At 42.4% G+C, this 24,034-nt stretch overlaps 1 protein-coding gene across 1 annotated transcript in view; it reads right to left on the reverse strand.

The window, feature by feature from the left end:
- The window catches only part of ATP8A2 (ATPase phospholipid transporting 8A2), a 1,219,142-nt gene that overhangs the window by 807,454 nt on the left and 387,654 nt on the right, over nucleotides 1-24,034 (reverse strand). The window contains exon 23 of the mRNA XM_029602569.1: nucleotides 606-744. Coding sequence (XP_029458429.1) covers nucleotides 606-744 — 139 coding nt within the window. The remainder of the gene's footprint in view (nucleotides 1-605; nucleotides 745-24,034) is intronic.

The raw sequence follows: 24,034 nt of genomic DNA on the forward strand, positions 1-24,034 counted from the left end.
GGACCTCTAAATGTTTTCTCCCATTCTGTCTCTCTGGAGAGAATGCTTAGTAAACAAGGTCCCATAACTGACCATTCCAAGACCTGTTATAAGTGTTGGGGCAAGGATCATGATTTGTCATACTACAGTTATCTGCGCTAGAATGTCACTGAGGGCCATCAAGAACTGCAAAATGAGATTATTCTTTTAGTTGCTGAGGGGAGAATAATTTTCAGTGAATTCTTTGGCAGCTTGGTTTTTTATTTCATTTACTTGTTTTATATTCCACTTTTTCAGGCACTTCAAAATAGATTCCTCCTCCTACTGAAACGTCCTCCTCTTCAAATTTACCTCTCCTCCATAGAAATCTCTATCCCCAGTCACGACTTACATTATCACATCTAACATTAGAATTATGTAACATCTCAGTATTTTACAATGTGTGAGTTACTTCTTTACTTGTCCTTGTGAACATCAGATATCTGCATATCATGATATTTTGATGCTTGTGAAAATGACTCGTGTTACTCAGGGACATGTCATAGTACATATTGATAAGATATATTATTCTAAGACATTTCAAATTTTAGCATTCTAAATGTCATGCAATAAAGAAAGTGTGTTACCTATGTTAATGGCAGTTTCCTGTTTGTCCCCTGTCAGGACCCATATTTTGATTTCTGCTTTCATTAATGTTGCTATAGTTTCTGGGACACCATCTTGAAGGCGATCTTCAATTGCTGTTGCACCAAGTAGTTGTAAATTCTAGGGGAAAATGTATTTATTTAAGACACTAATCCTCGGGACATACTTCTAGCAGAGTTAAAATAGGTAGGAAACAATGAAATTCTACATTTTCAGCCTAGTTCCAATATGTCTCATCACTGTGCCTGAGTGTTTGTCCCCTCTTTAAGTGTTTCCATTTGGTCTCCCCCTAATAACTTCTGACCCCCTTCATCCAATTTCTTTTGAATCTGAGACACACAAAACAGAGAACTCCCAGTTCAAACATTCTGTTATGAACGTGGACCCTTGGACCAAGGTGGAGTTGTTACTACCTTGCAGGACCCCACCATCGGCAGGCGGACTGAGACAAGGCAGAGGCCCAACTGGAGCTTCGCCTTTACCAGCCCATGTTCCCCTTTATATGTTTGGGCTCTTCTGTCTTGGTCAAAGTTCTTTCAGAATTTAAAGATTCTGAATTTGGTTGGATGTTTCTGACCTTGGATATGTACCTCATTATATCCCAAGGCAGTTAAGGTAGTGCATACTAATCTTTGTGTACTGAATTTGTCTGAAGATAAAATATTTTTTATGTGATCTTACCAGAATTGCTCTAACTGTGAATTATTTTGATTTCAATGATTTGTTTTAAAGATACAAACATGGATGTAACTATGGCACCATTTATAGTCTTCCTGTTTTTGGCTCGTTTTCAGGAAAGACATGTTTGTGTCTCCATATTGGTTTCAGTAAAAATATGGCTACAGTGCATTTCTGATACATTTTTTATTTGGACTGATATATATGAGAAATTTCAGTTGCTTTTGTTCTGATTGAATCATCAGGATATGAAGTCACAATTTTCTTCCCAAACCAATTTACAAGAAATATCTTTCCTGGACATTTATATTTTGTGTTCACCTGAGGGGATTCAAACTTCTATTGTTAGGAAAATTACAGATCAAAATAACCTACCCAGTCATCATCTGAGACGTTTGAAGAATAATATTCCTGTTGGTTAATTTCCCCATCTAAAACATTTGGGGTAAATTTTAAAAGGAGCGCACATGTATGCCTGATTTTATAACACAGGCGTGCGCATGTTATGAAATCGGGGGGCGGCGCGTGCAAGGGGATGCACAATTGTGCACCTTGCGCATGCCAAGCCCGCACCGAGCCATGCTGCCTTCCCCCGGGAACTTCCCTACCCCCCACCCCACCTTCCCTTCCCTTCCCCTACCTCCCCCGCCCTTTCCCCCCTACCTTTTTTTTTCTCTCTTTTATTACTAAACTGACTTCAGCCCTGGGGCTGAAGTAAGTTGCATGTGCCGGACAACTGCCGGCACGTGATCCCTGGCACAGCGGCAAATATGGCCGCTGTGCCGGGAGCCTGCCCACGCCCCGCCCTTTATGCAAGCCCTGGGACTTTACGTGCGTCGCCGGACCTTTTTAAAATAACCCTTTTAAAATCCGGCCCTTTATGTGCCACCATAGGGAAATGTGTAGCTATGTCCACACATTCTTTACAGAAAGTCTATCCTCCTAAAGTGATTCGGCGAATTTTTAAGAAGGCACTGTATGTACACCAAGAACATCTTTTAATACCGCATTTAAAATATTGCTACCTCTTTGGTATATGTCCTTCCTTTTTCTACAAGATTCTCCATCTCATGAGGAATATATAATTTTGAAATACTGACATCTTTTGAAAAATTTTTAACTCCTCATTTTGGTTTTCAACAGGATAGGAACTTTAGGAAATTTTTGGTCTCTTCTTTTTAAAAATGTAATTTGCACTCTCTTGAGTAGATTAATAGCCTTGACCCTTTAAAATGTGGAAATTGCTCTGAGTGTGACATACAATGTATTGAAGACCTTCATTTACCTTTAAAATATTTCTTGAAAGGAACTTTTAATTGTCATTCATCTCAGATCATTTATGTAGTTTTGTGTCCTTGTAATTTGATTTACATTAGCAAGGCAGATTGGAAAATTAGAACCCGCATCACTGAATTGTAGCCGTAATGCCAGGACGGAAGATCCTTTAGGAGAACACTGGTTGCATCTGTTACACTCAGTGGAAAATCTTTATTTCTTTGTTATTGAGCAGGTTCATTTGATCAGGGGGTAAAGGGGTGATATCTCTCTGAGACTATTATGAAGATCAGCAGAATGAGTAACTATTTAAAATTCAGGAAATTAGAAAATTCAGGAAATCAGCAATTGCTTCAGTCTTTTGATAGGAGATTACTGATGTGCTTGGAGCTATTGACTAGATGAGTGAGCAGAACTGGGGAAATGAGTATTTAGGGTATTGTAATTGTAGTTTGAATATGTTTTAGGAGGAACTGGGGGATTTACTCTGTTAATATTTATACTTGTTTATATTTTAGTTGAAAGCTGCTTTGATACTATTGAGAAAGGTGGGTTATCAAACTAGAATAAATAATAAAACCCTGGTGGATCTTTCATTGGTAGACTGTAAACCTGATGGATTTGAACAAGAAGAGTGGCAAGTGTTCATGTGATATGTGCTGTATGTTTAAACATTTCTGAATGGATTTTGAACTGATGTTGAACGCTAGTATAACGGATCTAATAGTGAGAGCCGCTGAAATGGATGAAGCTGATTGCCTAAGTGTAATCATGTGCTCTTTCCATTCATGCTCAACTACAGTTCGCCTGAGGTGTGATAATCAGTGTGCATGTTCCTCTGTCACTGGTGAAATAAGAATCACCTGAATTTAAGCTGATCTGTTCAAATATTGGCATCACAGACACTCTCTCAGTTCTGTTTGAACCTACAGTAAAGGAAGTCGCTTGCAGTGAAAAGTCTATAATTTCCTAGCGTGTAGCAGATGGACTCAGAACAAGTGGGTATAGTGTGCTCGTGCTAGCAGTTGGAGACGGATCTGACGTCAGCACGGGTACATATACCCCCACAGGAAGTGAAGCAACTCAGTAATTTTCCGTCTCCAAAGCAGTTTGGAGCGCCTGCACGCTCGCTGAGCGTGTTTTCCAATACTACTTTCTACTTTTCTCAGACTCACTCCTGAGGCTATCCATCTTCGCACAGTTCCCTCCTTCTTACCTAAAGTCGTCTCATGATTTCACCTCAACCAAACCATATCCTTGCCAACCACAGCAGGTTTGAAAAAATCAGAAGAAGGGCGTTTGCTACGCCATCTCGACATCGGCAGATTGCTGCCCAGATACCTGGAAATGACAGAAGCAGTACGAAAGACGGACCATCTGTTCGTCCTTCACAGCGGGAAGAAGCAAGGGGAAGCGGCCTCTTGGCCCACCATCGCCCGCTGGATCAAAGAAGTTATCAGAGCGGCCTACGTAGAGGTCGGGAAGTCACCACCTCTACAGGTCAAGGCTCATTCCACCAGAGCGCAGGCGGCCTCTTGGGCAGAATCTAGGATGCTGTCGCCTGCAGAGATATGTAAGGCGGCGACATGGTCCTCCCTCCATACCTTTTCCAGATTTTACCGTCTGGATGTCCAGGTCAGGGAGGACACAGCTTTTGCGAGGGCAGTCCTACACGGTCCTCAGGCAGCCCCCCGCCCGGTTCGGGAGTAGCTTTTGTACATTCCACTTGTTCTGAGTCCATCTGCTACACGCTAGGAAATGTTGAGATTACTTACCTGATAATCTCCTTTTCCTTAGTGTATGCAGATGGACTCACCATCCCGCCCGGCTGCCAGTATACATGGGTTTCACCAATTCAAGGTAAGGCATGTCATTTCTTACACGAGAGCGTCCACTCTACCAGGTGTCGACGCCTTCCGGTTGGGAACGCTGGCGGTCTCCAGCTACTATCAATCGGTCAGGGGAATCCCGTTTCACTAATTCATAGATCAGTCAGTACACATATATCCATAACAGCTTTTGCAAGGAAGATTACTGAGTTGCTTCACTTCCTGCGGGGGTATATGTACCCGTGCTGACGTCAGATCCGTCTCCAACTGCTAGCACAAGCACACTATACCCACTTGTTCTGAGTCCATCTGCATACACTAAGGAAAAGGAGATTATCAGGTAAGTAATCTCAACAGTTTTTCTCCCACCTATGTGTAAGTTTTATTTTGATTATGACAAGAAGTTATATTTACTAATTCAAGTGGAGTTTTAATAATGAAGTGAAAAATTATACTAGAATGCACTAAAGTTTCTTCTTCTTCGCACAAATATTCGTTAAAGTTGTTTTCATTTTTCCTCAAAAATGTATCCTCCTTATGGTGAAGATACATTTACATATTTGTTTGCATATCTCGGATTAGTCTCCTTGAGGCAGCCCTAAAGGGATGAAACATGGTCCGTGTCCAGGGCCTTGGGATTCATACCATCTTTTTCAATAGTTTTGAAGTTCTAAAATTTATATAGCACCTTTGGAACAGTTTTACAGTGTACAAAAAACATAAAACAAACATTTTTCTAGCAGCCATATTCTCTGTTAAGAAAACTGACCATGGATACCTGGAGCATCTGGGACAAGTGAAGCCAAAATTAAGTATTACTTTTTGATAGAGAGTTTGACTTCTGTTGACATTCTTTGATAATTAAAAGTGGGTTTTTTTTGTTATACCATGATTATATTAGTGTATTTTTTACCCTTCAAATTGAGGAGGAGGGTATAAACATACCTGTTATTCTCTTCTGTTTTTTTCATGTCATTTTTTGTTTTTATTATTATGGTTTTTTTCTCACCTTTTTATATGTTGAAGATTTGTTGGTGATTCAAATATAAAAACTCAATGACAATCTTAAGCACTATTTTTTAATTAATTTATATTTTGTCTGGGATTGTGGTAACTTTTGTGCCTTTTACAATATATAAAGTATTTCTGATTTGTCAAAAAATCCCCAAGCAACAGTATTTCAGACACTAGAGTTCCATTAAAAGAAAAAAAGGTAAGCATTTACAAAGACAGAGTGACTGCATTTAGAAAAAGCTTCTCAGTTATCGAGCATATGGGCAAACACATTAATGCTTCTGGAGAGCAGGTCTGTTTCCGCAACATATGTTTTTTTAGTTCTTTTAAAGCTGCACAATGGTAACACCTGTTCAGGATCAGAAAGATGACAACATTTCAAAAATAATGAACTGAAGTGCTGGACTTCACACCCAGGTGTAGTAGTGCATAAAACACTTGCTTATAAACAAGTAATCATACCAATATATATAAGGTCAAATCCTGTGAATTTCTTAAATTCACAAAAGAAGAATCACCAGGGGCCACTCATTTAGATCACCTTTTTTCATTATAAAATTCACAAGATGACAAAAAAAAGGTAAATAAAAAAACTATTAGATATATTATGATTTTTATTTTAAAATCAAATATAACAAGGCCAGCTCATTAATGAAAAACAGCACAGGGGCGTGGTCCAGGCCTCCGGACCAGCCCCCAGGTCAGAGGACAGCGCGCCAGCGATCCGCTGGCGCGCATAGATTTACGTCTGCTTCTCGCAGCGTAAATCTAGGAACAAAGGTAAGGGGGGGCGGGGGTTTAGATAGGGCCGGGTTTTGGTTAGGTAGGGGAAGGGAGGGAACGGAGGCAGGCTGCGCGGCTCGGCGCGCGCAGGCTGCCCAAAATCGGCAGCCTTGCGCGCGCCGATCCAGGATTTTAGGGGATACGCGCGGCTATGCGCGTATCTTATAAAATCCAGCATACTTTTGTTTGCGCCTGCTGCGCCTGCTGCGCAAACAAAAGTACGCGATCGCGCTTTTTTTAAAAATCTACCCCTATGTATATAACTTTCCCAGATAATTTGCCATTTGCCATATCACTAAATATTGATCTCAATCTATTTATGAATATCTTACCGGTAAATAATTTCATTTTCTCTGTTGCTTGTCATGTTTGTCCTCTGATATCAGCAATTGCATGAAGTCAAACATATGGATGATATGTCAAACCTGCCTTCGTCAGAGAAGGAATGTCTACAACTTTTCAGATGAAAATGAATTACGTACAGTAAGGGGCCTGCACAACTACTACTCATATTAGCAGTTAGCAAAGATTACTGCAGTGCCCTCTTTCTAGGCCTCCCCAAATCCACCATCAAACCACTGCAGATGTTACAAAATGCGGCAGCGAGACTACTGACCAACACCAGCCGCGGTGAACACATCTCACCCATCCTCAGAAATCTACATTGGTTACCAGTAAATTTCAGAATCCTGTACAAATCTATTACCCTAATACATAAAACCATTCATCAGCAACTCCAACTCGACCTGGAAATCCCTTTCAAACTCCACTCCTCTAACAGACCAACGAGAGATATCCACAAAGGCACTCTGAAATTTCCCCCGACTAAAGCCACACGCCTCGCTACGACCAAAGACAGAGCTTTTTCAATAGCAGGCCCATCTATCTGGAATAACATCCCAGCAAATCTCAGATTGGAACCCTGCCTATTAACCTTCAGAAAAAGACTAAAGACGTGGCTCTTTCACCAAGCCTTCCCAGGTCCACCGGATAATCACTAGTTGGAGCCACACTTCTTACAAGGTCTTTGGATACACTTCCTCCCGAACAATGGACACTGGCACCTCCAGGTTAAAGCATATGCTCTAACCCGTTAATTTATTCGTATCACGTTATATTTATTCTACCTGCCTTTATCTTCCTTCCAGCTTGTCTTTAAGCCTCCAAGTTATTTCCATTCCTTGTTGATTGTAACTTTGACTTATTCCTTCTCCATTGTTATCTATCATTAACCTGAATTGTTACCTTAGTTTTTTCTCTTTGTTAAAATGTAAACCGATCCGATATGGTTATCTACTATGAAGGTCGGTATAAAAAACTGTTAAATAAATAAATAAAATAAATAAATAAAGGTTGAAATATAAAAACAATTTCCCAACAGAGAGGAAAGGTGGGTTGCAAGAACAAACATTGCAGGTAAGTAATTTCACCTTCTCTAGTATCAAGTAGTCTCAATAGAAGCACATATATGAGACTACTTAGCTAAGAGTTATCTTCAGTTAAAAGGGACAACAAAAATGTCAATGGGTATAAAGCAATAACAGGTCAATTTTCAAAGACTTGCTTTGAACAACTCCCTCCTTGTCCTATTTTATCTCTCAGTTACTTTTGATACTGGTGATCACCAACTTCTGATACAATACTTAAAGGATACTGTCACTGACCTAAAGTGATTTGAATCATTTCTTTCCAACAGAACACAATCAGTTACATGGACCAATAAATCATCCTACCCCAGAGAGCTCACCTGTGGAGTGCCTCAGGGCTCAGTCCTCTCCCCAAATCTGTTCAACAACTACATGCATCTGATCTGCGACCTCATCTAGTCCTTTAACATCAAATGCCACCTATTTACAGGAGACATCCAACTCTGCAACAAAATGAGATCTGACCAAACTTCATCCATTACCAGTCTCAATAACTGTCTTACAGCAGTAGCCCAATGGCTTTTAGTAAACAGAAACCCAGACTAAATCCCCTCAAAATCTGAACTTCTCTGGCTCAGCCACAAAGGTCATCCCCTATAATCACTTCCCTCACTAGCAGGTACCCCCTTACATCCTAAGGAGTCAGTATGAAGCCTTTGGGGTTCAACTTGACCAAAACCTCACAATGGAACCTCACATCACTGAAGTGGCAAGGTCCTCCATTTATCTGCAATCTGTGTCTAGCTCCACCCCTTTTCAACTAGCTAAATGTATGTGCCTTGCACATTTAGCTAGAGGCTGGGAGGGGGCATTTTTAGCCAATGAGATTTAAATGGCTAACTCATAATTTTAACCAGTTAAGCCTTTTGAAAATCCACACTTAAATGTTTCTGTCAGAGAAACATCGGTTTTGTCATTGCTTCTCTTTTCTTTTATTATAGCCTAGCAATTTTAACTTCTCATGTCTAAGCTTCAAGTTCAGCCACCCCGAGATCCATACTGCATAAGCTGATAAGTAGGAAAGTTATCTGGGTAAAGTTACTTGGATAACATGAGATGAATATTTAGCAGAACTTACCCAGGTAAGTGTTCCACCTAGATAAAGATATCTGGATAACGTTAGGAATGGGATTCGACCAACCCATCATACCTGGCTAACTTTGTCTGGGCAGTGCTGAATACCAATGCTGCCTGGCCAAAGTGAAACCATTTCCCAGTAACATTCTTAGCACCACTTCCTTTTACCTGGGTAAATTGTGTATGGGAAATAAATTACCAAGACAAAATTTAACCAAGGACTAGGGGAAAATATTCAAATCATGAATTTTGTCCAGTCAACTCCAAAAGTAGGCCAAACTCTCTTAATATCAACCTCGTTGATTTCAGCTGGGCAGAAGCTTCTCAAATTTCCTAATTTTACCTCCTCCAAATATTAACTATTACAGTGGCAGTTCTTGATCAAGTGATATAACACCATTTGGAATCCGATATAATTGTGCCCCTTGGCTTGCAGGAAGATGTCACTGAAATATGCCTAGAGAACCCATTCATTAAAGCCCCTTTCTCCTGAAGATTTTCACAGATGTGTAAGCTAGCCTATGACTAATGTGGCCACTACCTGAAGGGTGCCATGGCCAGACTGACACTAGGGGGTACCAGTAACCCAACCAATGCGGCTGGGTCAAAGAAGAGCCTTTCTCTTTCAATGCTGAAAATTTCCTGCTGCTTTCCCTGCCCCGTGGGTCTGAAGAACAGAAGCTGATGATGATGATAGCCCAATTATGACCATAATCACATGGGCCATGAACCAGAAGAGCTCTTACCTGACCCTGTCCCATAAGGATTTTGGAGCTGGCAGCCAGGAACTTGTAACTTCACCCTTCTGATGCAGATCAAACGAGTGATCTGTAAACTGAAGTATGAGGGAGGAATGAAAGCAAATGGCAGAAGGGTGAAATTACAAAAACCTGGCCGCTGGCTGTAATCATGTCAGCTCATGAAGGAGGTCAGGGAGAGGACAGTCTCTAGGCTGCAATGATATTTCTCTCTACCCTCTTCATCTTGTTGGGGTGAAGGACAGAAATGGAGAGTACCAGCAGTTAGTGTAACTGGGTTTAAAAAAGGTTTGGATAACTTCCTAGAGGAAAAATCCATAACCTGCTATTAATTAATAAGCAATAGTAGCTTGAGATTTATTTAATGTTTGGGTAGTTGCCAAGTACTTGTGAATTTATTATTATTATTATTAGCTTTTATATATCGACATTCGTGGATTGGCCACTGCTGGAAACAGGATTCTGAGCTTGATGGACCCTTGGTCTGACCCATTATGGCAATTCTTATGTTCTAATGTTAAGTCTCAAAGCCAGAAGAGGCAGGCTATAGCCTAAAATTAAATGTAGGACTTAGTTGAGCTCCAGATTGTTCCCTTGCTGGCTCCATATTCCTGCTGGCTGGAAATTTAATTGAACAACGACAAGTATATATGAGCCACTGGCTCACACTAATCTGACTGGAGATCATTAGTGGGCGATGATGAGAGGGGGATCATTGTTGGAGGGGAAAGCTAGGAGGAGCTGGTATAAAAGGGGGGGAATAGTTCAGAGGCTTCAGGCTCTCTGTGCTACTATCTTGCTGGCAGGGAGGGGGCAGGAGAGAGGCCCTGGAAGGGATGGGGGCTTTGGGATTGAGTGGGACTAGGGTTTGAGTGGGGAGAAGAGTTGAGAGTCAGAGGAGCCATGGGTAGGGAGAACATGGAGTAGGAACTTGGGAATGGGGGAGGGGTGGGGGAGAGAGTGAATTCAGGGTTAGTTAATTGCATTTGATAAATCACTTTTCTTATATAAATCAAAGCAATGTACAATAAAAATATAAGACATAACAATAAAAGAAAACTAATAAATACAATAATGTATGACCCTACTAAAAACCAAAAGGGCGGATTTTCAAAGGGTTACGCGCGTAACCCCGAAAACCCGCTCCTGCATAGGCTTGGCGACGCACGCAAGCCCCGGGATGCGCGTATGTCCCGTGGCTTGAAAAAAGGGGCGGGGTGGGGCGGAGGCGTGGCCAGAGGCCTCCGAAGGCCTGCTAGGCTGGGGAATCGAGCACCGGTATTTGGCTGGCAAGTGCAACCTACGCCTGCCTGGAGGCAGGCACAACTTAAATAATAAAGGTAGGGGGGATTTAGGTAGGGCTGGGGGGCGAGTTAGATAGGGGAAGGGAGGGGAAGGTGCGGGGGGGGGGGGGGGGGCGGCGAAAGGAAAGTTCCCTCCGAGGCTGCTGCGCGCGCATGTTATAAAATCGGGCGTGTATTTGTGCGCGACGAGTTGTGTGCACAAATCTACGCCCACGCATAGGTTAGAAAATCTGGCCCAAAGTGTTTTCTAAAAAGGATGTCAACTGAGATAACACAACCTTTTTTTATCTAAAATTACTGAAAAGAAGTTGAGACCAGTCTGTAGTTTTCATACAGTTGAGGGTCAAGGGAGTGCTTTTTCAAAATCTGATATACTCTGGCAACTTTCAAGGGCCTGGAAGAATTTGATCTAGATTTGAATTAATGATTTCCACCAAAGAAAAAGGAAGTAGATCTAGAAAAGATGAGGTAGAATATGACATTTACTTCATAATAAGAATTAAAGCAGCCATTGAGATTTTATTAAAAGCAGTCAGTTTACTAGTGCTGACCAAGGCATTTTCAGAGGAGACAGAAGATTCCAAGACATCTGGAGAGATCTGAGTGAGATCTGGACCCAAGCTTATTTAGATAGTGCTAATTTTAATCTGAAAAGGCAGTGGCAAAACCAGCTGCAGATAAAAAAAATGACTGGGATAGTTATAGGAGTCCCCAAGCCAGGGACTGACTAGGGGGTAAGAGTAGAGAGGAGTTCAGGAAGGGAAGAGTCAGAATATAAGATCTGAGTGACAAAAGGCAACTTGAGCTTTGGTGGGTGCAAACAGGGACTGGGGAATTGAATGAAAGAGGCTCCAGGTGGAGTAGGGAAGGGAGAATATGAACTCAAGGCTCGGGTGAAGGGAGGAATGAGCAGGGATTGAGCAGGGAGGAGGAGAGCAAGGATTGGAGGATTGCGTGATGGAAGAAAGAGGCTGCAGGTGGGGAGGGGAGAGCAGGAACTAGAGAGGAGGGGATAATTTAATACCCTATGGGCCAGTTTTCAATAGTACCCAGGCTGATATTTTCCGTAATTTTGACTGTGGTGAGGGATTTTCATAGTGTGCAGGTTATATGTTAGGATCTGTAGTAGTAGCCTGGCTATTGGCTAATTCTGTTTCCCATCAAAGGGTGTACTTATGTTCTACAGCCTAGAATAATATTTGCAGTAGTGCTTTTTCATAGGTAAGGTTGTTACTTTTTGAATTTGGGGAATTAGTACTGTAATGGGATGGCAGATTTGATATACTATAAGATTTTCCATCACTTTTTTGCACTTTATGTCTTACTTCACAAAATGCCTGCTAGTGGAGGGAACATGCATTGCTTTTATTGAGATGACACCAGGTTTATCTTTTTTATATTAGTTATAAGGAGAAACATTGTAGTCATTCTCTGCATCTGTTGTTGAGGAAGTTTCTGTGGTTACAGTGTATGTTTATAGAATTTGAAATTTAGGGTTTGTATTGGGGTTCTAGTCCACCTTGTATAAACCCCAGACTTCATTGGTATTGTCCAATCTTCACAGAAATATACTAACATAGTTAATGACAGCAGATAAAGACCAAAATAGTCCATCCAGTCTGCCCAGCAAGTTGATTAGGGTAGCAACTGTCGCTTTGTGCAGGTTACCCCTATGCCTTCTGTTAAGAATAGTAACAGCACCTCTATGCAAGTTACCCCATGCCCTCTGTTAAAGGTAGTAACTGTTGGTTCGTGCAGGTACTTCCATGCTGAAATGTTAATAGTAAGTGTAACAGATGTTATGGTTTCTTCCCTTCTATTCTCTATCCAACAAAGATCCTCGGTTTGTTTGTCCCACCCCCTTTTGAGTTCCATTATTGTTCTTGTCTTCGATATATCCACTACTCTTTTTCTGTGAAAAAATATTTCCTAACATTGTTCCTGAGACTTCCTCATTAGAGTTTCATATCATGACTTCTAGTTTTACAACTTCGTTCCATCAGAAAAGGTTTGATTTGGTTTGATTTACTTATAGATAGATAAATATAGCTATAATTATGAATCTAGCTATAATTATGAATCTATCTATAAATAAATCAAACCAAATATGATTTGGTTTGATTTATTTATAGATAGATAAATATAGCTACAAATGTTTGTGTTGTCTTGATTTTATGTATGTTACATTGTACCCACCTTGAACCATGAAGTGAACAGATTCTAAATCTTTTAAATAAAGAAATACTATGTTTTTTTGAGAGATTAGTACCCCACCTTTTAAATGCTCAAACAATAGTCCTGCATATGGATGTGTGTAAAAGTGCATCTCAAGTGCTTTTACAGTCAAGGGTGAGGGAAGTTGTGGGAATGAGTGATATTGTGCTCTGAAAATCTCCCTTTGTTTTTATTTCTCATGTTTCTCAGCTTTATTTATTTATTATCATGTTGTATAGATTTTGTAAATGAAAGACTCCATTCCATCACACTATAATTAGTCTTTATCATGCAGACGATCTTCTAATATACATAAGGCAAAAATGTAACTGCAATATATTTTAAATTAATGATACTCAGAGAGGGAATAGGAAATAATATTTAAACATATTTTAGGTGGACCATCATACCACCCTCTGCGAATGTTGGGACCACTTTTATTAGTTGCCCAATTTTTTTGTGTTAGGGTCTTCTTTAATCATCGGTCCATTTTATCCACACAAAAAGTAATTTTTTTAGTAATTTTAAAATTTGAGATAAAATTGAGATACTTCCCCCTGTTTAGGCACACGATATCCCGTTTTACATTCGCTGCCTCGGGGGCTATCCTTGTTTACTCTCAAAGCCAGGAAATTGTATCTCATAACAATGAGTAATCGCTCACACAGCTACCCTGTGTCTTATTTGAAGAGAGCTTATAAACATGGCTTGTTCGCAAACTGAGATTTGCTGTTATTACCAAAAACAAGGGAACCATTTGCTAGGTTACTCTGTCTAGTGCCTTTTTCTGTTCAAGCCAATGCTATTCAACAAATCATTTTACAAATGTTGGCCGGTACTCTCGTACGTCCTGTGTTTAAAATCCCGCCGATTTTTGCATTTAAGCGCGCTTGAAATTTGAAAGGTTTATTAGTGCACTCATACGTTCCTGATGAAGCGATCTTCACTCCACAAACCTCAAATGCCAGTACTATGGGTTTTCTCAAATGTAATCGGATGTGTGACATGTCATCAAGCTGTCATTGGAGCTACTTTATATTTTCTTAACAGGCTGTTGCGGTCTCCACCGCTTCCCCCTTGCTAGCTGTGTTCAGGGCTCACCTCCGAGGCCGGGAACGCCGCCTCCGCGGCTCTGCTGTGCATTCAGGGCGTCCGCCATTGTTGGGCCGTCTCGCTGCCGCCCCGCACGCACGCGGGGACGCGCGTTATGGACGTACGCGCACCGGAAGCCTGACCCCGCCTGAGCTAGTCATGCCACGCCCCAAGCCCGATATAACCGGCGTCCCTCAGTCCTCTCATTGCCTTGCAACGAGGGTCGCTACAGTGTGTAGTTCTTAGTTGCACTTCCGTTGTCCTGCTTCAGCTACCGACCTCTGCTTGTTCCTGACTCTGCTTCTGCCTGCCGCCAGACACCGACTGCTGCTCGTTCCTGACTCTGCTTCTGCCTGCCGCCAGCCACCGACCTCTGCTTGTTCCTGACTCTGCTTCTGCCTGCCGCCAGCCACCGACCTCTGCTCGTTCCTGACTCTGCTTCTGCCTGCCACCAGCCACCGACCTCTGCTTGTTCCTGACTCTGCTTCTGCCTGCCGCCAGCCACCGACCTCTGCTCGTTCCTGACTCGACTACTGCCTGCCGCCTGCTTCAGCCCTCGGCTTCTCTGCCGCAGCTGCTACGCTCCTGTCCTCCGGACAGTGCCTCCTGCAGGCCTGGACTGGAACTGCTGCCAGACTGTCTTGGGCCCTGTTACCTTCTACTTCCTGCCAGGCTCTGGCCTACTCGCTACTGGCTCCCATTTTGCACCCTGCAAGTTCCAGTCAAGACATTACTGACTCTGATCCTGCTTCCGCTTGCTCTGTGCTTCCTGGCCTATTGGCTCTTGCTACTGGACTCTGTGCTTACCCTTGCCCAGGCCTTCCTAGAAGTCCCAAGGGACTGGGACCCTACGGGCTCCTCCTGGGGGTCCTGGTTCCCGGGTGAAGAGCTTAGCTGCACTCCCAAGTCCCAAGGTTCTGGGACCCTACGGGCTCCTCCTGGGGGGTTCCCAGTTCCCGGGTGAAGACCCCTACGTGTGTCTCCTAAGTCCCAAGTCTCCAGGACCCTACAGGCTCCTCCTGGGGGGGTTCCTGGTTCCCGGGCGAAGACCTGTGCTTGTGGCTCTGCCTCCCGAGCTACTCTACCCAGGGTGGTTCGGCTCAAGGGTCCACTCTCGAACCGCAGCTCCCAGACTGCAACACAGGCAGTCTGTTGTATTACATTACACATTCAATTGCATGTCTATGGTAGTGATATATTTCATCATATGTCCTTGTGGACTTCTCTATATCGGTAAGATCTCTGTCATTTCATACAAGGATCACTGAACATTGGAGTTGTGTGAAAAATAATTGGTCAACTGTTCCGATTGTTCAACACTGTATGGATTGTAAACACTCTTGTATGTCATTAAGATGAGGTACTCTTGACATGTTAAAGTCCTCTATTCGTGGGGGGTAATTTGGACTTACAATTACTTCACCTTGAACAAAAATGGATATACACATTGAAGCCCGTAGGCCATACGGTCTCAATGAAGAGACTGATTGGTTGGTGTTAATTATTTTGTGTCTGTTTCTCCATATAGACATTTTATGTCTGTGACAAAATGCCTTTTTCATTGGTTTGCAGAGATCATGTGATCATCATTGCCATCTTTGAACATTTTTGTTAAAATGGTCTTTGTATTCATTTTTACTTTTCTCAGTCCTTGGTGCAGGTCTCCTGATGAAGATCAGTTTCGAAACATCGATGTCGGGACTTGCAATGCTTTCAAAACACTTTGGAACTGATGGATTTATGACGCATAAAAGCAATGTGGGAAATTTTGAAGAAGATTTAGAATTAAGTTTTTACACTAGTGTGAAGTGATATTTTTCAATAAGTGACATTTTTTCAAAAGTTTTTCAAACATTTTTCGTATGTTTAATTCTTTCACTTTTAAAAAGTACACAACTATAAAAGATTGGCATATGATGACAGGGGATGGAGTCTTTCATTTAAGGATTTCATGGTGAAGCTCCAGGTGTGATGCCTACACACATACTGTTAAGAACTCCCTGCTTTCCCCGCGAGCAGGCTCACTCACCACCGTTTCTTGCTTTACCCAACGCGGCCGGACGCCGCCGTCGGGTCTTCCCACGCGGCCGGAGCCACGGACTGTCTTTGCCCACATGGCCCGGAGGCCGCCCCGGATATCCTCCTTCTATGCGGCACGGAGCCGCCTCTGACTTCTGCCAACTTCGTGGCATAGAGCCACCGCCGCCTTCCACCATCTTCGCGGCGTGAAGGCCGCATCCCCGGGCTCGAGTGGCGGCTGGAGCCACCCCCGGGGCCTCCTGCAGTGGCTGGAGCTGCTGCCGTCATTGGGCCTGCTCCTCAGGCCAGCCCTGCGCTTCTGACGCACAGATGCTGTGCAGGCCGCTGTCCACGGTCCTGCATAGTCCTGCTTCCTGCTCCTTAGGCGCCGGTGCGTGCCTCTCTACTAGATTTAAAGGGCCAGGCACAGGAAGTGTGCTGGCCCCACCTAGGGAGTGGACTTCCTGCTTCAGCCCTATAAAAGGCTGCTCCATCAGTCTGTCTGTGCCTTGCATCGAAGTGACATCCCTCTGGAGGCTCCTGCCTGCTAGAGCCTTGTAAGATCTTCTGTTCTTCATGGAGCTCCTCGTTTCGTCTGCCTTCGTACCATGTCTTCGTGTCTTGATGTCTTGCCTGAGGTCCCTGACCATGTCCTGATGTTCCGTCATGATCTTCCACGTCCTGATGTGCCTGCCTGTCCAGGATATTCTTCCCTGCGTCTTTGTTTGGTGCTCCTGAGCCTTTTGTTCCTGTAGAGCTGTGGTTCTCGGATGATGTCGTGCCCGAGAATGGAGTGGCCTGCAGGTGGGATTGGACCCTGTGCTCCTGAGCCTCTGTTCCCACCAGCCATAGGTGGAGCTTCGGATGACATCGGCTCCGTCATTGGAGTTCCTCCTTGCCAGGGTCTTCCCTGCGCTTGTCCCATTCTCCTCGTGGTCCGTGACCAGCCTCTTAGGGCTGTGTAGGGCGCGTAGTGGGACAGGGTGGTGCGCGACTCAGTCCCGTGGGTGGGCTGAGTAGGGCACCCTGAGAGACAGTGCCAGTGTCCTTCCACCCTAGTTCCTCTCTCGTTTCTGATGTCTTCGCTTCAGCCCTCATCTGTGATGTCCACGCTTCAGCCCTCGTCTGTGATGACCTTGTTTCAGCCCTCGTTTGTGATGTCTTCGCTTCAGTCCTCACCTGTGATGTCTTCGCTTCAGTCCTCGCCTGTGATGTCTTCTGTGTTCCTAGGACTCTGTCTGCCCTCATCCTCTGTCCGGCCTGCCGTCCAATGCCGTTACCCAGCAGCAGGTCCGAAAGGGCTTGGAACAGTCGGAGGACCGTTCATCAATCAACATTGCGTTGTTGGTTGTCTTGGGCATGCAGGTCCGGTTGAGGGTCAGACCTTGTTCTCTAGTCCTTGCTTCAGCCATGTTGGAGCATGCCGTCAACACTCGGTTCGGCTCTGGACACGTCTGGGGTCGGGCTGAGGCCCAAGGGCACACGAAACACCCCCGTGTAACAGAATGCAAGGCCTTTCGAGGCCGTTCGCAACACACACCCACACACAAATACCTTATAAACATTTTTCTTTTGGTTTATGATTAAATGTGATTAGTTTTGGCACAGTCATCCTTTTTTTCTTGATACATTGATATTACGTAGTGCGGTTTCTCCTTTGTATTTTTTGTGTACAGGCTTTTTTACTTGGCTATAGGTGCCAAATTGCCTGGCTACAGCTCTGGATTTTCAGGTCTCTTAGATGCAAAATGGATCAGGAAATACAAGGAATAAAAGTTCCACACTCTTTGCTGTGGTGGGGAAGATTCAACCACATGGACTTCTAAGACGGTGGAACTGTCCAACTTCAGTAGAACCTGATGAAAGCCTTATTGTCTTTTCAGAAGGGCACTTTGGAGTTGCTTCCAATAAATTTAATCTGGAATAATCTTTAACAATTCTTAGAACAGAGAGAATCTCTGGGGGAGAGGAAGGGATTGTAAAGCTGAGTAGGAGATGCAGATGGGCAGCCCCTTTTTCTAAACTGGTGAGGCTTAGCACCCTGATGCTTGAACTGGAAGGCCCCAGAAATGTCTCCCGAGAGTAAAAAAAATGTCTAAGTAAACATCTCATCAGAATTGCTAGATGAAAAAGGGAGGCAGGAGATGGGGAAGAGAGTCTGCAAGGTCATCTCCTTCACCTTATCTCCCCCCACCCCCCAAAAAAAATTATTTCCTTTACATGGCACTTTAGAAAGTCTATCTTCTGCAACTTCCCTGAGGCCAGATGTCCATACTCAAGCAGTCTATGGGATGAAATGAGTACAGCAAAGACGGTGGATGCTGTCTCAAATGCACCAAGGGCAAAACTTAGTGCAGCTTGCACTTCTCTCCTTTGGACATATGGGAGAGAAATTCCTCGTCTGTTCTGAAAGTCATATGAAGCAAAAGTTTGCAATTTTAGTCCATAGTCCAGAGGGGGCGGACTTCTTCTAGCCCCCTCTGGACTAAATGTCTTACATAGACTATGTCTTACATAGAACAATATAAATAATAATGTCTTACATAGAACAGGGTGAGAGAAACTTGGATAATTTATTTATTTATTTATTTTTATTTAACAGTTTTTTTATACTGACCTTCATAGTAAATAACTATATCGGATCGGTTTACATTTAACAAGGGTGTAACTGGAGAATAATTCAAATAAACGATAGATAACAATAAGTAGGAATAAGTCAAAGTTACAATCAACAGGGAAAGAGAAATTGGGAGCTTGCAACAAGCTGGAAAGAAGATAAGGCCGGAAATAACTATAAATGTTACCATATAATGCACGGGATAAAGCTTAATAGGTGCTTTAACCTGTAAGTGTCAGAGTCCATTGTTCGTGAGTATAAATGCCAGACCGGGTCAGAGTGAAGGACATCTAGTGATTGTCTGGTGGGTCGGTGAAGGCTTGGTGAAAGAGCCAGGTTTTAAGTCTTTTTCTGAAAGTTAAAAGGCAAGGCTCCAATCTGAGGTTTGATGGGATGCTATTCCAGATCGATGGGCCTGCTATCGAAAAAGCTCTGTCTTTGGTCGTAGAGAGGCGTGAGGCTTTAGTGGGGGGAAATTTCAGAGTGCCTTTGAGAATATCTCTAGTTGGTCTGTTAGAGGAGTGGAGTTTAAATGGGACTACTTATTGTTATCTATCGTTTATTTGAATTATTCTCCAGTTACACCCCTTGTTAAATGTAAACCAATCCGATATAGTTATTTACTATGAAGGTCGATATAAAAAAACTGTTAAATAAAAAATAAATAAATAAATAAATAAATTATCCAAGTTTCTCTCACCCTGTTCTATGTAAGACATTATTATTTATATTGTTCTATGTAAGACATTATTATTTATATTGTTCTATGTAAGACATTATTATTTATATTGTCATTGTAATTGTTGAAATGTGAACCGAAGTGATTAGTAACTTTGTTACCTGAACTGCGGTATATAAAACTGTTAAATAAAATAAATAAATCTAAATAATCGGCATGAAAGCAGATAATATAGCATTTTGGTAAAACCTTCTTTAAGGTCAAAACTTAAATTCCTGGCCTGATGGGGCAGACTTATGAACATCTGGGTTCTTGGTTTTCTTGGCAGCCTGCTCAGTCACCCTACTCTTGATGTAGGAGCTGCTGGTGGCCAAATCCCAGATGTGGTCAGACATGTAACAAGTTATTTCATATCTGCCTTCTAACTAATTCCCACATCATTCAACAGGATCTGAATAAAGAGATTGGATTATCATTATCAGCAATATTTCAGGTAACCTGTCACCTGTCACATGCACCCCCTCACAATTCCCATCATCCACAATCCCAAATGGAGAACACCAAAGCCCCCTTCCCCCCCCCATCACAATCGTCAACAGAGGCTCAGGCCCATCTTGCTGACACCACTCACTCAATTCCTTGGACTAACTCTCTTCTCACTCACATTGATTAATGCGCAATCGATCGCTAAGAAAAGTCATATATTCAACGACTACCTATCCGATACAAAACCTGACATCTGTGCTATCACAGAAACCTGGTTAAAACCCACCGACACTGCACTAATAAATCAGTTACCCATACAGGATTATGATGTTCTCTCTATTCCCAGACCTAAAAAAAGAGGAGGTGGACTTCTCCTCGCAGCCAAAAAAACGCTGGGTCTGACTTTGCAGACTTCCAATAACATATCAAAGATTGAATTTGCCCTATTCAACTCAAAACATCTGACTATCGGCCTAATCTATGCTCCCCCTGGAATACTGGAAGCTGACCCATCTTCCATCATAGAACTTACAGCAAAACACCTAAATTCCACGAAACCTACCATCCTCATGGGAGATTTTAATCTACATGTAGATATCCAACCTCATTCTACCAACTGTAAAACTTTTCTCTCCTCTCTCAACAATATGGGTTTCAGACAAATAGTGACTGAACCAACCCACAAAGCAGGCCATACGCTGGACCTTATCTTTATAAATGAAGGTATCACAACCCACACCACTCCAACTTGCACTCCAATACCTTGGTCAGACCATCGAATTATATCATCGGTTTTAAAAATAAAAGAACTTCCACCACAATCCACACAACCTATAACTATATCGCTTAGGAAACAGTGCTCAGGAGACCAACTCGGTGAACACCTAGCCAAGGAACTTGAGCACCTAGACCTATCCGACGTAAACTCAGCAACTTCATCATGGACCAACATCACTAAAAAGGTTGCAGATCAAATTTGCCCCATGACAACTAAATCTATCAATCCAAACAAAGACAACAGGAGACCCTGGTTCACACCAGAGCTAAAAAATCATAAACACGAGTTGAGATGCAAGGAACAAAATTGGCGAAAAAACCCATCTACAACCACCCTCCTCATCTACAAATCATGCCTTAACTCATACAGAAACAACATCAACACAACAAAGAGAATATTCTTCTCCAAAAAAATCCACCACCTCATTTTTGATTCAAGAGCTCTTTTCTCCTATGTATCAACCCTCACAAAACCCCCGGCACCGACCATTCCAGACGATCAAGCACTCACTAAAGCGAACGAACTAGCAGACTTTTTCGACAAACAAAATCACTTCACTTCTAGCTCCCCTCAAGGGACCATCTACACATCCAAAACACGTAATCAACCTCACCCCCCAATCTTCGCAATCACCCGCTCAACAAACACCTCATTCAACCGCTCAACCACCACTCCCAACAGATCAACAACCATCGCACCCAAATGTCAAACAACCTAACACTTCACTAACACTACTCAACACTTTTGAGCTCACATCCACTCTAGAAATAGAGAATATTCTCAAGAAGATAAAACCATCCTCTCATCCATCAGACCATATTCCATACAACAAACTGTGTCTGATCTCCAACACCATAGCCAAACCTTTAGCAGAGATTATTAACTGCTCCTTCTCTCAAGGACATGTCCCGAACCAACTCAAGTTAGCCATGCTCAAGCCGCTCCTCAAAAAACCTAACTTACCCACCTCAGACCCAGCAAACTTTAGACCCATAGCAAACCTCCCGTTGATTGCCAGAGTTATGGAGAAAGTTGTAAACAAACAACTTACAGAATATCTTGACGAAAACAACATCCTCACCTCAAACCAATTTGGCTTTCGTAAGTCTATGAATACCGAATCATTATTAACATCATTATCAGACACTATCATTTTCAACCTAGAAAAGGGCCAACCTTGCTCCTCGCTCTCCTTGATCTTTCATCAGCGTTTGATACCGTTAACCACTCATGCCTCCTGCAACGCCTAATAGACATTGGCATTACAGGAGTAGCTTTTAACTGGTTCAAATCGTTTTTGGAGAACAGAACATACAAGGTCAAGATAAATAACAAAGAGTCCCACACCATTGAATCCAAAAGGGGGGTACCACAAGGATCATCCCTCTCCCCGACTCTTTTCAATATTTATCTACTCCCACTTTGTCAACTTCTCACTAACCTTAAGCTAAGACATTACCTATACGCGGATGATATTCAAATCCTCATCCCTATAGAAGATTCCATATACAAAGCCATATCATTCTGGAATAAATGTCTGTCAGCTATCAACAATCTACTCACCAGCCTCAACTTGGTTCTAAATAAAAACAAAACTGAAATCCTCATTATAACTCCGGAAAACTATACCCCTTCCTCACTTTCTAACACTAATCAACATCCGGTCACCACAGGGCTCTCCACCACACAACAAGTTAGAGATCTGGGAGTCATCATAGACAACAGACTCAGTCTCAACAAATTCGTCAACAACACAACAAAAGAATGTTTCTTTAAACTTCAAACATTAAAGAAACTCAAACCTCTCCTCCTATACAGAGACTTCCGCATGGTTTTACAAGCCATCATACTCCCAAAGCTGGATTATTGTAACTCTCTCCTCCTAGGCCTTCCAGCATGCACCATCAAACCACTTCAGATGGTCCTGAACGCCTCTGCAAGAATTCTATCAAATGCAAAAAAGAGAGATCATATCACCCCAATTCTCCACCATCTCCACTGGCTTCCAATTAAATACAGGATCCAGTTCAAGTCTTTAATGATGATACATAAGGCCTTACACAACATCGCACCTCTCAACCTAACATTCCAAATTCAATTACACACATCTGTGAAACCAACCAGAAGCGCCTATCAGAACAGACTAATCACACAACCTGCGAAATCCGTTCTGAGGAAACGTGCATTATCCACAGCGGGCCCTTCACTTTGGAACTCGCTCCCTCCAGACCTTCGTTTGGAACCATGCCACTCTACATTTAAAGGGAAACTTAAGACTTGGCTTTTCAAACAAGCTTTCCCCTAGAGCCAAGAACACGAAGAAAAGTCTTTTCAAGCCCACAACGAGTTATTCAGATCTATTTTTTTCTTCCTTTGTTAATCAGAAATTTACACATGCTGACTTCAATGTAAAACTTATTACTTTGTTTTTGTTCAATGTAAAACTTCTTTTATTCTGTTCTATGTAAACCGCTATTTGTAGCGATAGTTACTGTTCTTTGTGAACCGGGGTGATATGTATATTATACAGGAACCTCCGGTATATAAATTAATTTAAATAAATAAATAAATAACCTAAAATTAGTGAACCAAGTGTTCCTGATGTCTGCAATTCAAAAGAGACAGCTTAAACTTTCTTTTACATAAACTAGAAGGAGATGTCTTCGGCTAAAGAACAATTTCCAGCTGGCTTGGCAGATCACACTGCAGAAAAAGATATGACATTCCAAGTCAAACTGGATAATCAAATCTCAGACACCTTTTTGTTCAATACAGGCGTTCCCCAAGGTTCAGCACTCTCAGCCACTCTGTTCAACATCTATCTCCTGCCTATATGCGCTCTACTAGCAAATCTGGGAATCAACTTCTTATACGCAGACAATATACAATTCTAAATCCCTTTCGACAAAACAATTGAAAAAACTGCGGCAATCCTGTCAACACACATGAAAGCCATACAGCACAAACTTTCCCAACTGAAACTAACTCTTAACACAAAAAAATAGAAATTATATGGCTAAAGAGAGACAACTCGATACTCAAACCACCAACCCTAAATCTAGGAATTACCAATATTACTCCACCAGATAAGATTCAATACCTTGGAATTCAGATCGATGAGAACGTCACTATGAAAAAGCATATAAGCAAATGAATCAAATCAAGATACTCCAAGCTGCGAATTCTACATCAGCTGAAATCTCTGTTAGCAATACAAGACTTCCGCACTGTCTTACAAATACTTATATTTTCAAACTTAGACTACTGCAGCTCCCTTTTACTAGACCTCCCCACAAGTCTACTAAAACCACTACAGTTACTTCAAAATTCATCAGCAAGACTCCTTCAAGGGGCAAGGAAATTCAAACACAATACCTCCT

Source organism: Rhinatrema bivittatum, chromosome 5 (assembly GCF_901001135.1).
Source record: "Rhinatrema bivittatum chromosome 5, aRhiBiv1.1, whole genome shotgun sequence".
NCBI classification, from domain to species: domain Eukaryota; kingdom Metazoa; phylum Chordata; class Amphibia; order Gymnophiona; family Rhinatrematidae; genus Rhinatrema; species Rhinatrema bivittatum.